The 13,307-nt window shown below is 41.5% G+C and overlaps 1 protein-coding gene across 3 annotated transcripts in view; it reads right to left on the bottom strand.

Moving 5' to 3' along the window:
- Positions 1–13,307, bottom strand: part of ZYG11B (zyg-11 family member B, cell cycle regulator) — a 29,138-nt gene that overhangs the window by 3,064 nt on the left and 12,767 nt on the right. For 2 of the 3 annotated variants that reach the window (XM_006025790.2, XM_025206658.1), the window contains exons 4-13: positions 10,503–10,643; positions 9,879–10,055; positions 8,435–8,499; positions 7,437–7,536; positions 7,295–7,345; positions 5,461–5,622; positions 5,295–5,342; positions 4,108–4,305; positions 3,953–4,005; positions 2,620–2,717 (exon numbers count right to left, since the gene is read on the bottom strand). In XM_006025790.2, coding sequence (XP_006025852.1) covers positions 2,620–2,717; positions 3,953–4,005; positions 4,108–4,305; positions 5,295–5,342; positions 5,461–5,622; positions 7,295–7,345; positions 7,437–7,536; positions 8,435–8,499; positions 9,879–10,055; positions 10,503–10,643 — 1,093 coding nt within the window. Of the gene's footprint in view, positions 1–2,257; positions 2,351–2,619; positions 2,718–3,952; positions 4,006–4,107; positions 4,306–5,294; positions 5,343–5,460; positions 5,623–7,294; positions 7,346–7,436; positions 7,537–8,434; positions 8,500–9,878; positions 10,056–10,502; positions 10,644–13,307 lie in introns of all 3 variants that reach the window. The other variant, XR_003094557.1, reaches the window with a different exon arrangement.

The following is a 13,307-nucleotide window of genomic DNA, read 5'->3' as shown; positions in this document are numbered from 1 at the left end:
CCTAGCTTCACAGTTCTACAATACTCAGTCTGAACCCCATCTGTGGCATGTCAACAGCTGAACAGCAAAACAAATACTTTAAATTAAAAAGGAAACTAGCACTATTCTTATTTGAAAAGAATAAAGGGCAGAGGGACTACTATATGCAGGCACAAAGCACTGCCGATCAGTGGGATTGTGTCACCACTTAAACTACCTTTGATCATAGGAAATAAGGGCTAACAGATCTTACAAGATCATCTAGTCCAACCCCCTGCTAAAGTCCCAGACTAAACTATCCCAGCCTGCCTGTCTAACCCGTGCTTGAACATTTCCAGGAATTAAGACTGCACAGATTCTCTAGGTAGCCTGTTCCAATTCTTGAACACCCTCAGACTCTTAGAGAAGTAGGGCTGGAAAGGACCTCTAGAGGCCATCTAGTCCAACCCCTTACCTACGGTAGGATCATTCCTATCCAAACTATCCCATACAAATGATCATCTAAGCTCTACATAAGATTACCATGAATTCTGACACAGCACAGACCTAAAACCCTAACCTACCCGAAGTAAGGCAGAGAAACCATGGCAGCCAATGTCCTGCTTCTGTAAAATATGGTCAACGTATGCTCAAGAGGTCCCAGGTAGAGGGCAACACCCCCTGCTACAGAGGAAGGCAAAACCCCCCACAGTCCGCACCAATCTGACCATAGGGTAAAATTCCTTCCTGACCCCAAATATAGCAATCAGTCGGACCCTGAGCAGAGGGGCAAGATCCTCTAGCCAGGAACCTCCAGTTTTACTCCCAGCAGGATTAAAAAGTTCCTCCTAATCTCCAACCTAAATTTCCTCTGCTGCAGTTTGAGGCCATTGCTCCTAGTCCTATCCCCTACAGCTACAGAGAATAGTCCATCTCCATCCTCTCTATAACAGCCCTACAAGTATTTGAAGATTATGAAAAGCCTCATCCCCAAGTCTCTTCTCCAAACTAAATAACCCTACTTCTTTCAGCCTTTCCTCATATGTCTTGCTTCCAAGGCCCCTAATCATATTTGTCACACTCTGCTAGACTCTCTTCAATCTGTCCACATCTTTCTTGAAGCACAGGCCCCAAAACTGGACACAGTACTCCAGGTGAGGCTTCACCATTGCCAAAGAGTGGAAGAGTCACTTCTCTTGATTTGCAGGTGATACTCCTCTTAATACAACCTAGTATGCTGTTGGCTTTTTTTTCTTTTGCGCAACAAGAGCACGCTGTTGGCTCATATTCAGTTTAGGGGCTACAGTAACCCCCAGGTAGCCCCCAGGTCCTTCTTTGCAATACTGGAGCCTAGCCAGTCATTCCCTGTATGCACATGTGCAATTATTCTGTCCCAGGTGCAGGCCTTTGCACTTGTCCTTGCTTAATCTTATCTGGTTGATTATGGTCTATTTCTCCAGTCTATCCAGGTCATTCTGGATCTTAGCCCTGCACTCCAGAGTGCAACTCCACCCAACTTAATGTCTTCCCCAAATTTGTTGAGTGTGCACTCAATTCTATCATCCAAATCCATTAATGAAAGTGTTAAACAATAACAAGACCAGGACAGACCCCTTGATACCTGCTCCCAGCTAGGCACTGGATCATTGGCAACCCAATCAGTTATGTATCCACCTGCCAGTACTTTTGTCTAGTCTCTATTTCCTTAGCTTGTTAATCAGAATACCATAAAGAACTGTGTCAAAAGCCTTGCTAAAGGTCAAGGTATATCATATCCACTACTCACCCCCATCCACAGAACTTGTCACTTTATCATAGAAGGACATCAACTTGGTCAGGCATGACTTGCTCTCAGTTACTCCATGCTCACTGTTCCTTATCATCATTTCCCTCAAGGTGCTACACAACAGATTTCTTGAGGACCTTTTCCATAATCTTTCCATTTATCAAGGTCAGACTGACTGGTCTGCAATTCCCCAGTTCCTCCTTTTCCCCTTCCTTAAAGATGGTCACTATATTTGCCCTTTTCCAATCAGTCAGGACCTCAACTGACCTCCACAAGTTCTCAAAAAATAGCCAATGGCTCTGAAATTACTTCAGCTAATTCCTCCACTTCCTTAGGGTATATCCCATCTGGATCTGCCAACTTTAAAGCATCTAACTTCTCTAAGTAATCCCTAACCTTTAAAGGACAGATGCTGCATGTACTGTGCAGAGTTTACCTAAATTACACTGTACTAAAACAATTAAGCCATAATGAGCATTAAAAAGCATAGAGGGTTTGTTTCAGTCATGTTACCTTTAGGTGTTCTAAAGGGGACTGATCCTTTTCATATATAGCCCCTTTCTGCAGAAGATCACAAAGCATCTTACAAACACAGATGGTATTGTCCTATTATAGATGGAGAAAACAGATGAAGAAACTCACCTTTGTGTCACAGCGATTAACTGTAAAGGGGCTAAAATCAGGACTACCCCAAAACTCCTGTTCTGACCATAAGATTGCTCCTCCCCTGCCTTAACTGTAACACCTCAAGCACTGGCATGATTTCTGCATTGGAGTTAAGGATGAATACCATCAGCACTGTCTGCTTTTTAGTCATCCTGGCAGACTGGATATTGAAATAGGAGCTCAAAGCATTGTTTTATCTTGGTACGTACGGTTCTTGCTGCAAACGTGCTGCATGGCCCATACTGCCCATAACTGAACCCCGGGTGTCATGAAACAGCCAAGCAGAGGGAAAAAAGGATTGAAAGACCTACAGGAAAAGAAACAAACCAAAAGAGATACTCAGCAGTTAATTTCAATGCTGACTACTGGTACTTCAAAGATCATACTCTGACTATTTTCACTAAGGGTTTAGGCAAGAGAGCTGGGATATGTTGGATCTTAGATGGAGGAGTTGGCTTTGGTTCCTACTGCTAACAATAACTTACTCACAAGTAGTGTATGGACTATGATAGTTTTCGGGTGTCCCTTATTACTTTTGCTTATAAGTAAAATGGATGTAGTTGTATGACCCATTACAAAGTAAGTCAGAATAGATGACCCAATATTCCCCCCTTCCTCTCCTTTGGCTTGGAAGTCTCTGAATCGGAGACATACAATCCTAGCCAAAATTAATGTAGCTAAAAACCTACCTGCCCAGTTAGCTTCTTCACATGGTCCTTTGAACATTCATCTGAAAGCCTTGCTAGGAATCAAAGGCTTAACCACATAGCTGAGTTACCAGGGGCAGCAGTGACTTCTAGGTGCTGCCACCAGCACAGTCATGCAGCTGGAAATGCAGCTGCTTTCCTCCCCCACACACACACACACACACACACACACACACACACTTGGCAGCCAGGGTGGCTGCCTCAGTCCTGCCATTTTTTAGGAAAGGGTGATGTTTTAAATCAAGAGGTATGTTTTTATCCACAGGAAAAATGCTAGCCAAGTCTGCATGGTTCCAGACACAAAGTGAATTTTTTCAACTAACTGTCACATACAGGTTTCCCTCACTTTATGCGGGTTCCATGTGTGTGAATTTGCTCTTACACAATGACCCTTTTTATAACAAAAATTCATTATCTGTGAGGTAAATTCATTCTTATGCAATTGGTGTGGTGGAAACCCGCAGTCAGTTGCTTTGTGTGGTGCATTGTGGGAGTGACGGGCACCAAAATATAGTCTCCTGTGTGGATCTGTGCTCCTCGCTCGCTGTCTGCTACACATGTTTCTGTAGTTGCCATCGCCATTATGGTAGCATTCACCACCACCCTATGCTTGTGTGTACTGTTGTTGATGAGTACCAAAATTGTCTTGTAAAAAGTGGTAGAAATGGGTCTGGGGGTCAGTACAGTCAAGGTCTTGAATAGATCCCTATTTGTTACATTGTAAAGTGGGTTCCCTTTATGCGAATTCGAGTTATGCACCCTTTTCCAGGAACGCATATACAGCTTAAAGCAAGGGAAACCTGTACTTCAAACTTGAAATCAAGGCAATAGTTACCTGTAAGCCACCATCTCACATTCTGGGGTTGGCCAGTTCAAAATAGCTGAATGCTGCAAGACACAGAACCAAGAGCTAAAATACTTAATACTAGATATAGATAAGCTTACAATGTTGCAGGGAAACGAAGGGACAGTTTTTAGTCATTTCTGTACCAGCTGCTCAAGAAGAGATGTCCTTTGGCTGCGACTCAATGTCCAAGCCTGCTCTCCTCTAGATATCAAGTGAGCAATAATCCCAGCTGCAAAATAACTGACTTCCACCTCCACACTGTGCAACAGCTTGCTGATGTGATCTATGAAGTCCTTCCACATTAGTTCTGAATGGAGCTCCTTCACTTCTGCTATGTTGTTCTGCAAGAAAAGAAAGTTCAAAAGTAAGTGACAAGACTCTAGTTCCTGAATCAGATGACTCTCTAGACTGAACTGAATCACACACGGACATTTTGGGATATTTTCAACTGCAATAAAAGCTAGAAACTGAACTACACTTTTGCCTTTATTGTAGGCATTTGCCTAAGAGGCAGAGGATCTCAAAACATTTCCTTCCATGACCATTCTGATATAATATTCTAATATAATAAAAGCCTTAGTTTGTCTGGCTGTCTGTCCGTAACGCTTAAGTCACACTGATTGGTTGTCTCAGCAGCCAAGCACAATGCTGACTGAAACAACCAACCAGAGTGCTCTGCACAGACAGACACACAATGCTGGCCTTGCCCCCACCTCCCCCCCCACCCCAGTCCAGCTCCTTGGAGGTAGAGGGGAACAGTGGGGATGCAGGGGATGGAGCAGAGGGCGAGGCCAGCATGACTGGCCTCCCTCCCCCTCCCCTGGCTCCTTGGAGGTCGTGGCACGGGATGCTGGTGCCGCAGCCTTGCCCTCCTGCTCTGGTGCATGGGGCCATCCCTGCCTGCCCACCCCCATCATTCTTGACAGGCAATTGGCTAGTTAAGACATATTACACAGCTGTTTTATGAAGTTTCCAAGTTTATGTACTTTGAAAAGTTTATCCAGACCGATGGTAAGAGTACAAGTGCACTGACTTTTGACCTTCTTTTGGCACTTGTATTCATCTGTAGACTTGTGCTCTACCTTTTTCAAAGTAATCTAGTCAGTGAACAGTCCTAAATGAACTGGTGCTTTTGGAAAAATGGCAATATAAATCTAAAACAACATAAAATACCTGGCCCATAAGAAAACAGAATAAAAGATTAAAGTTTAAGTGAAGTATAATGAACACTGTGGCATCTAAAGAAATTCCTAAATAAAAACTGAACATGGAATGTCAGTAAACAACAGGCACTGGTATTTGTGAAATTTAGAGTTTATGTTCATCTTACCAGAAGGCCAAGAACTTTCTGCTGGATAGAGGACTCTGATGGAAAAGACTGTAAAAAGAAACACAACACAGAGGTTTTAAATAAGATCAGTACTGAAACTACATTTGATGCATTTGTTGGTTATAAACCTATGTGGCAAACCTGCCACAAAAAACATGGTCCTCACCTCCAGGACTCTCATGAAGAGTTCTAGCCCTTGATTTTCAATGAAGTGTCGACATGTGGTTGGAGATTCATCAGTGAGATTCCAAAGCGCGCTCAATGTAAATTTGAGTGTGGTATCCACAAGGTTCTGATTTGTTTTCTGCTTTACTATTTGTAAAAGTTGCTGAAAAGAAGAAAAGCAAATGGCAGTTACCTTTGCAAACTGTAAAGTTCTACTCCTTTACCAGCTTGTTTGCTAATGCACAGACCTGGGCAATGACCAAGGACATCTCTGATTAAAATAGCAATGTATATATTAATACTGACTGTATCAGCTTTTCCATATATTTTAATCATAAATTATCTTCCTATATGCTGACACTTCCCTACTAGATGGATTCCGCTGCATAATTAGGCATATTTCAGGTCTCAAAGTTACTACGAGCTGCCTCATAATTTCATAGACATTAGATATTAGGGTTGGAAGGGATCTCGGAAGATCAAGTCCAACCCCCTAATACCTCACGAGTACCAGACGAACTCTTCCACCTACTGCATTTCCATCTTATTGTTGCCAAGGGTGGCACTTTATTCTAAATTTTCTACCCCAGATCTTAAGGTAAGTATTATATTAAGGTCAGAGGAAGGAACATCAAAAACATAATTCAAGGTTCTAGGGGCACATCTACACAAGATCCTATGTCACCACAGCAGTGTGCTACAGTGAAGTAGCACTGGCAGACAAACTGTGACGCCGCAGTTACATTGCTGTAGCGACAAGATCCCCTGTATAGCGCTTTGCCACAGCAACGTAGTGGCTAACAATAACTGTGTGCTGCCAGCACAGTGCAGCAATGGCTGTTACTGTGCTGTTATTTAGTACTCCCTAGGAGAAGTATTGAATGACAGTGCAGTAACAGCAGCACCATAGGGGCATGTGTAGAAGTACCTTAGGTGTGCAATGACCTACTGCCACTAGTTTACATGCCATGCCTGAAATAAGCTGGAATGAGAGTGCTGAGTATTGAGCTCTGCAATGAACTCTACTAAGACACCTCATTTATTCTGTAGAAAAATAAAGGCTTATAACAGCTTTCACCCAAACATGATAAAGTCCTGAATGGACATTAAGGAGATGTCTGTTTGGTGTACTGGCTGGTCTTGAGATGTGTTTAGCAGCATGTTCTCTCTCTAGAAATTGAGTGAGTCGTTTCTTAAATACAAATTTCCCTTGTCCTGACGTTCAAACCGTCAGACTGGTCCTGAAATCAGGTCCCATGGACGATGACTTCTGATATTCTTATATTTTAGAGAAAGGTATTACAATTTTACATGCTTAGTGTAACATGCATTGCTGCAGCTGGTTGATACTATAGTGGCATTCTACATCACATTTGAGCTGCATTAAGCTATTAGAAACCAAAAGATCTTGACTCTTTGATTAGTGGCATCATTATGAGAAGAGGTTAAGCTCCAAATACGGGAGAAAGAAAACTTCAAGATAAAATATGATCTTGGGAGCTTCTTTTCAAAGATAAAGTTTAGAGTGGAAAGCTAAGAGTCAAGAGGTTTCCTTCTATCCTGCAGTCATCTAAGCCCTAACACAAACAAGGGATTCCTTTTAGCTCCTATTTTATCTGGGCCTATATTTTACATTCATTACCATAGTATTTGAGCAGCTTCCTAAGCATGGACTACCAATCTTTCCAGTTTTTTCTAGGAACAGTATTGCTGGGGAATTAAGACTTAAGCTACTATTTTTTCTTTTATTAGAATACAGTCAATAGCAGCAAATTTGAAACTTAGTGAAAGGAGGAGATCCAAAGAAGAAGTATGCATGAGATTATTTGACTTACCCTAACAATAAAAAGCTCTGCACCAAGTTGAGCTGTTTGCTCAGTTGAAAGCTGCAATCAAAGAAAACAAAGTGAAAAGTCAAAACAAAAATCAGGGCCTGGGAAATTATAATTTCAACACTTCCAGATTCAAGTCTTGTACCTTTGCAGCTAGAATGGAGATTATAGCCACTGCCATCCTCTGCATATTCTGATCTTCATGGTTACACAGCCACTGCATGACAAGCTTTGCTGCTTCAAACCTGAAAATAAACAGCAGTTATTTTCAGAATGAAAAAGGAACTATACGTAACATGAGAGCAAAAAGCCCCCACACAATGGAAACTGGAAGCAGCGTGCTTTGCCTCAAGCAGGTGGACTACAACAGTAAAATAAAAAGAAAGCAAAGCTTATCTCAGACCCATGCAGTAAGTGAAATTTTGCAGAGAGACTATTGGGAAAAAGCTGCTATCATTGCAAGTTAAAGAAAATCAAGGAAAGGCACCAAGAGGTCTGCCTACTGAAAGCAAGAACAAAAGCTCACGATCCAGCAGTCTGCTACAGGAATTAAGATCTTCAATGAGGCTCAGCAAATTATTCAGGCTTCAGTATCTGCTCCCCTAGCATCTCTCACTGCTGGTTTAACACAAAGCACAAGACACTCTTTTGTAAAGCACCAGAGAATCTGAACACAGACACCTGCATTTTCCCAGCCTTCTTGTGTTGGCATGTAGGATGCAGCATCCTCCAAAGTCTTCCAGCAAGATTTCTAAATAAAGAAATCGCTGCAAATGGGCACTGGCCCCCCTCTCCTCCTCCAACTCATGTGGGTTAAAGTCTGATTTCTGTTTAGAGATTAAGTAATTTAACTGATATCAAGAGCCCTTTCTACAAAAAAAAAATTCTTTAGATCTACAATTAATAATTGTGAATGATTAGCCTCCAAATCCTTGTGAACAGGTAGATCAGGGGAATTAGCTCAGGTTTATAGCACTGTACCAGAAATTAGACTTTAACCCCATAAATCAAATTCTAGATTCCTGAATGGCAATATAGACCTTGAACCCCAAGACCCGAACAGCATATAGCATATTTCAAAACTAAACAATAAAATGTGAATAAGAGATCTTGAGTGCTACAACTGAACAGAATAAAACTTGCCTGTTAAATGGAACGTCTTGAAGGATCCTGTCACTGCACAGTGAAAGAAGGCAATTCTTTTGCAACTGCACGAGACAAAAAAGTTAAATTGAAATATATGCTTCTAAGAGTGCTTCCTTAGCCTGACAGAGGGTTTTTGAACCCAAAAGTTTGCTTAAAAATTGTTCTCCAACTATTTAAGTTGGTCTAATAAAAGATATCAGATTCACCCAAAGAACCTTGTCTCCTTACTTAAGGGGAATTGTAACAAGTTTGGTAAATCATTAAATATTTTTTCCCATTAGGATCATGTACTCACTGTAAGTAGTTACACTTCTAAACAAGAAAAATGTGAAACTGAGAAAACTTAATCCTTTTCAAGAAATGTAAGCCTTCACAGTAAGGATTAAATTTCTCTTCACTATAGAATGCAATATACACCCATTAGGTTGTGCTTGACTTCTTTACCAAATACAAAGGGAATCAGAACTTGTGGTAGAGGCGGTATCTTTTATTACACCAACTAGATTTTTGCAAATTTCTGCATAAAATGAACTGTTCCAAACAGGAGATTTTATGACACCTTCAACTCTCCTATGAAATATGAGCTTTCATTTCTACCCAGGAGAACTTTTACAATCTTTTCTCCTATGCCTGAAGAAGGGTGCTTGTGCCCGAAACCTTGCAAATAAGGAAGATTTTTTGCAAAAATCTAGTTGGTCTAATAAAATATATCACCTCTACCATGAGTTCTGATTCCTTTTGCCTCTAGACCAACTTACAGCTACAGTCTGGTTACCAAAAACAAAGGTTTTCTATTGAAGGTATCAAATGATACAACTGTTCATAATCACGCTTCAAATAAAAATAATAAAAGACTAGATGTGGCTAGAGGAAGAGAGAGTTGACTATACTATAACCATACATCTAAACACTTCTCCCTCTTAAATTTTCAAATTGGTGCTCATCTGAAATAGGAGAAGCAGTTTTCAAAGAAAACATGGATAGTTTTAAACTAGATCCCAAACACAGAATAATCCAAGCTAGATAGCTCAACACAATTCACAAAATCATTACTTGTAATCTCTTAAATCTAAAGTATGGACACAACTAACTCAGTGCCAGTACTCCAGTGTAAAAAGCTTTGAAAGACCTTAGAAATCAACCTGGGTAAAGAAATACCCCAAATAACTGGCAGAATGGGTTTGAACAACACAGAGGCAGTAGAGAAGGGACAAGGCCCAAGCTCATGTTTTTAGATTATCTATAATGCTTGTTCTTAGATGCCTAATGATTTTTACAGGACAAAGTTTTCCATTTAACTAGCTTGCAGACAGCATTGCACAATATTCAAGTATTCTCAAAGCAGAGACATATTAAAGTGCCCAGGTGGCATTTCTATTATTAGGCCCTCCCACTAGATATGATGAGAAACCCAGTGAAGAAAATAAACCAAATATTTTACCTGCTGGTGGTTGGGAAAGTGCTCCATGGCCTTGAGGAGTAAATGAGTGACGTCAGCCAGTAATCGGACAGGCATGCCCGCTGCTAAATCTTGCTTGGTTAAGTTAAACACGCATGCACTTGCTGCTAACTGTACTGGCAAGTTCAGAGGGTGATTTCTCATTCCAATGACTACAAGCTGAAATACAAAAAAAAGAAGAAGATACATTTGTATCATATAGTACACATACAAGAGCAAGCCTGGGCCCAGTGGGAAAAGGTAAAGCGATGACTAACTTCTCCCTGCCTCTTGCTCAGCTCAGCAACCTTCTCAGTCTTCAGAGAGCACCCCTCTCCTTCAGCTGTCATCTGAAGCACGACACTTACATTTTTCAGTCCTTCTGCACTGGCTCCAGCAGTCTCTCAGAAAGGACGCTGTGTGCACTGCATGATATTCTAGGCAGATCCAAAACCCTAGCCTGCTGCACATGCCCAAGTAGAAACAGACCCCCTTCCAGAGCAGAAGCAAGAGGATAGAAAGTCCAGAGTGGAAAAGAAACCTAGGACTGGCTCGCTGCTAGGCAGCTGAGGCTACTGTTAATCTACTGGCACCCCAGCCCGCCAGTTTACAAGTGAATTGTTTTACCTTTAAAATTTCAGGCTTTGTTTTTTCCATCACATGCGTCAGACTGAACAGATGGAAGAGCGCTTCCCTCACAAAGAACGCCCGCTCGCTGTACCGCTTTAGCGCTTCTGAAATCTGAGTTTCGTTTGCTTCCCCAGACACCTAAAAACAAAAGTTTTAAAGTCATCACCGCTTCATTTCAGAGTTAATGTTATTTTAAGTTGTACAAAGTGATTGTTTCAGAGTTGGAAGCCTTTAAAAAAAATTTTTTTTTGGCTAATCCCCAAGATTTGACCATTTCATCTACATGGTACATGATCTGCCTATATCAAACAAGAACTACACACATTGGAAACATCCCCCAAAGGAAGAGAGGCAACAGCATTCACAGGGCATATACCAAACCAGTCTGTCCAGACTCAATCCAGTCTTCAAGCCAGAATTCCCCAATATACAAAGCAGGGGGGTCACTTCAAAGCCAACAGAGGTCGATTATATCCTTTTGTCATCTGATAAGCAACATGATCGGCTGCATTATTCCTCACAGGAATATTCAGCATGCTGACTTCAGCAGTGTCTAACTTTTCTTTTTGGGTAGTGTAGTTGGTGTTTTGTTCCAGTCTCGCCTGAGAAACAGCCTCTTTTCTTCGTTTACTGCAGGTAAATCCACTCACTCGGGTGTTATAAGTTCCCAGTATTCTCTCAACGAGGGGCTACTTAGCTCTTACTCACTCTTTTTCATTTATGAGCACACCTTCTTAAAGTAGAGGCCTTGAATTCATTTTCACACTACACATGCACGGCTACTTCATATGAAAAGAACAGCTGCCCTACTCTCACTCGAATTTTCCTTAAGCTTTTTAAGCTGAGTTACTTAAGAACATACCTTTTTCTAAAGTGGAGACGAGACCTAAATTCTTTTGGAAGGGAGCCCTAATTACATTTTCTTCCCGGTATTTTTGCCCCATTTCACTCCCACACATAAGACATGAATAGGCCACATACACATATACACGCTGGTCAGCATATAAATGATCTAAAGCTACTACTGCTACTGGCACTGGTTTTAAATTTTCTTTATTAGGATGGAGATGTGCTGGGCTAATTCTACTTTAACTGCCTCTATGAAAATAAATCAACCTTCATTAACTACACGTGGTACAATGTCACACTGCTGGATTTTTTTAGTCCAAACAGGAGGAAGTAAATTAGGAAGTTTGCTCACAGCACACACAACCAACTTCTTGCCAAGACACCCAGAGACTTTGACACGTTCAAATAAAAATAATGTATAACAAATAAGTCCACGATCTACCAGGCATTCTGTGTCCTGTATTCATAGGCCAAACAAATCTCTCAGGTTTTACTAAGAGAGCAGGAAATCATCTTTCCAACTACAGTGTGTTTAAAACTAACACTGTCATACTTTGCTTTTGGTAAAGTACAGCGTTGATAAATATTAAGCAATGAACTTGCAAGTAAACAGCTACCTTACATTACTGGACACAAGGAAGGTAAGTAGCTGCTGCTAATTCTAACTTACATGCCATAACACCTAGGGTGGGTGGCCAGTCCATGGCAGACATGCCACACGTGGCACAGCAGATCAGGGAGGGGACAAGCAATATGGTGTCAGTTTTGAAAGGGAGCACAAAGAGCAGAAGTGGATGGGGCAGGGGAAGGGATCAAAGTGGCACTCATGGAGGGTGCAGGGCTAATTTGTGGCATGCTTGCCAAAAAGGCTGGCCTCCACTGACCCAGGATATTCAATTTATCCTCCCAAGGTCTTCCTACAGGGAACTTTTTCTGGATTATTACGGAAAAGCTCTTATCTCTCTACATTTACAAGTGTGAGATCATTAAAGAATAAAGTGTATCTGGACAAAAGCCAGCTGCTCACACCAATGAACAGACAATTAAAACACACAAATAATTTCACAAAAGAAAATAATTCCAGCCTTATGTTTCTCCTGAACTAATTTAGCCTTTCAAATGATAGCTAAATGCTTCTTGCTGGACACTTTATAACACCAATACTCTGATAAGAGCAACTCTTGTAGGATGCAAATCTTTGTAACCCTTTAAAGAGACATTAGGGCTTGGATATGCCAAATGGTAAAAACAATACTACATTATTTCTTAACCACAGTAAGGATTTGCTTCCTGATGCTACGCACCAAGCAGGTCCAGGGAATCGGCTTTCTGTAAGTTTTCATATCAGTGTTCACAAGCACACGTGTCCAACTGATACATCCGGTTATTCAGGAGTTGGGTTATTGAGAGCACTGCCTGTCAAATGGCAATCAGAAAATTACCTGGTTCGTGGCCAGTGATGTGCCGCCACAACAACAACAGACACAGCAAATGATGTCAGTTGCCTTTCATTTGTCACAACCCAAAGGGTGTGATTTTTGTTTTGTGTGCTTCGGCACTGCTAAATTGTCCCCGCTAAATTGCAGCTTCCTTGCACGGTGGAGTTTTCTGCTGCAAAAGAGAACCCGTGCAAGGGAGAATTTCCTGCCAATTTGAAGCTTTCTTTGCAGGGTGCATTTCTTTGTTGCAGCACAGAAATGCTCGTTGCAAAGAGTTCCCGCCATTTGTATGCTAATCCGAGTCCCATTATTGGCCAGTTCTAAATTATTCACACGTGGCGGCTAGTGATTGGCTTGCTAGCCGTACAAAAGGCTTGAGTGGTTTCCGCCCAAGTTGGAGGACTCCACGAACAAGGGAGGAGGAGACTTCACGCTGTGTGAAGATCTCTAAGCGCTGCGGATCCTTACGGACCCAGTGCATTTAAAGCAGGCAACAGAGGTCTGATCAACCTCT

This window comes from Alligator sinensis, unplaced genomic scaffold (genome assembly GCF_000455745.1).
Source record: "Alligator sinensis unplaced genomic scaffold, ASM45574v1 scaffold172_1, whole genome shotgun sequence".
Taxonomy (NCBI): Eukaryota; Metazoa; Chordata; order Crocodylia; family Alligatoridae; genus Alligator; species Alligator sinensis.
Note: the sequence above shows the minus strand (reverse complement) of the source record. Positions and strands in the feature narration are given on the sequence as shown.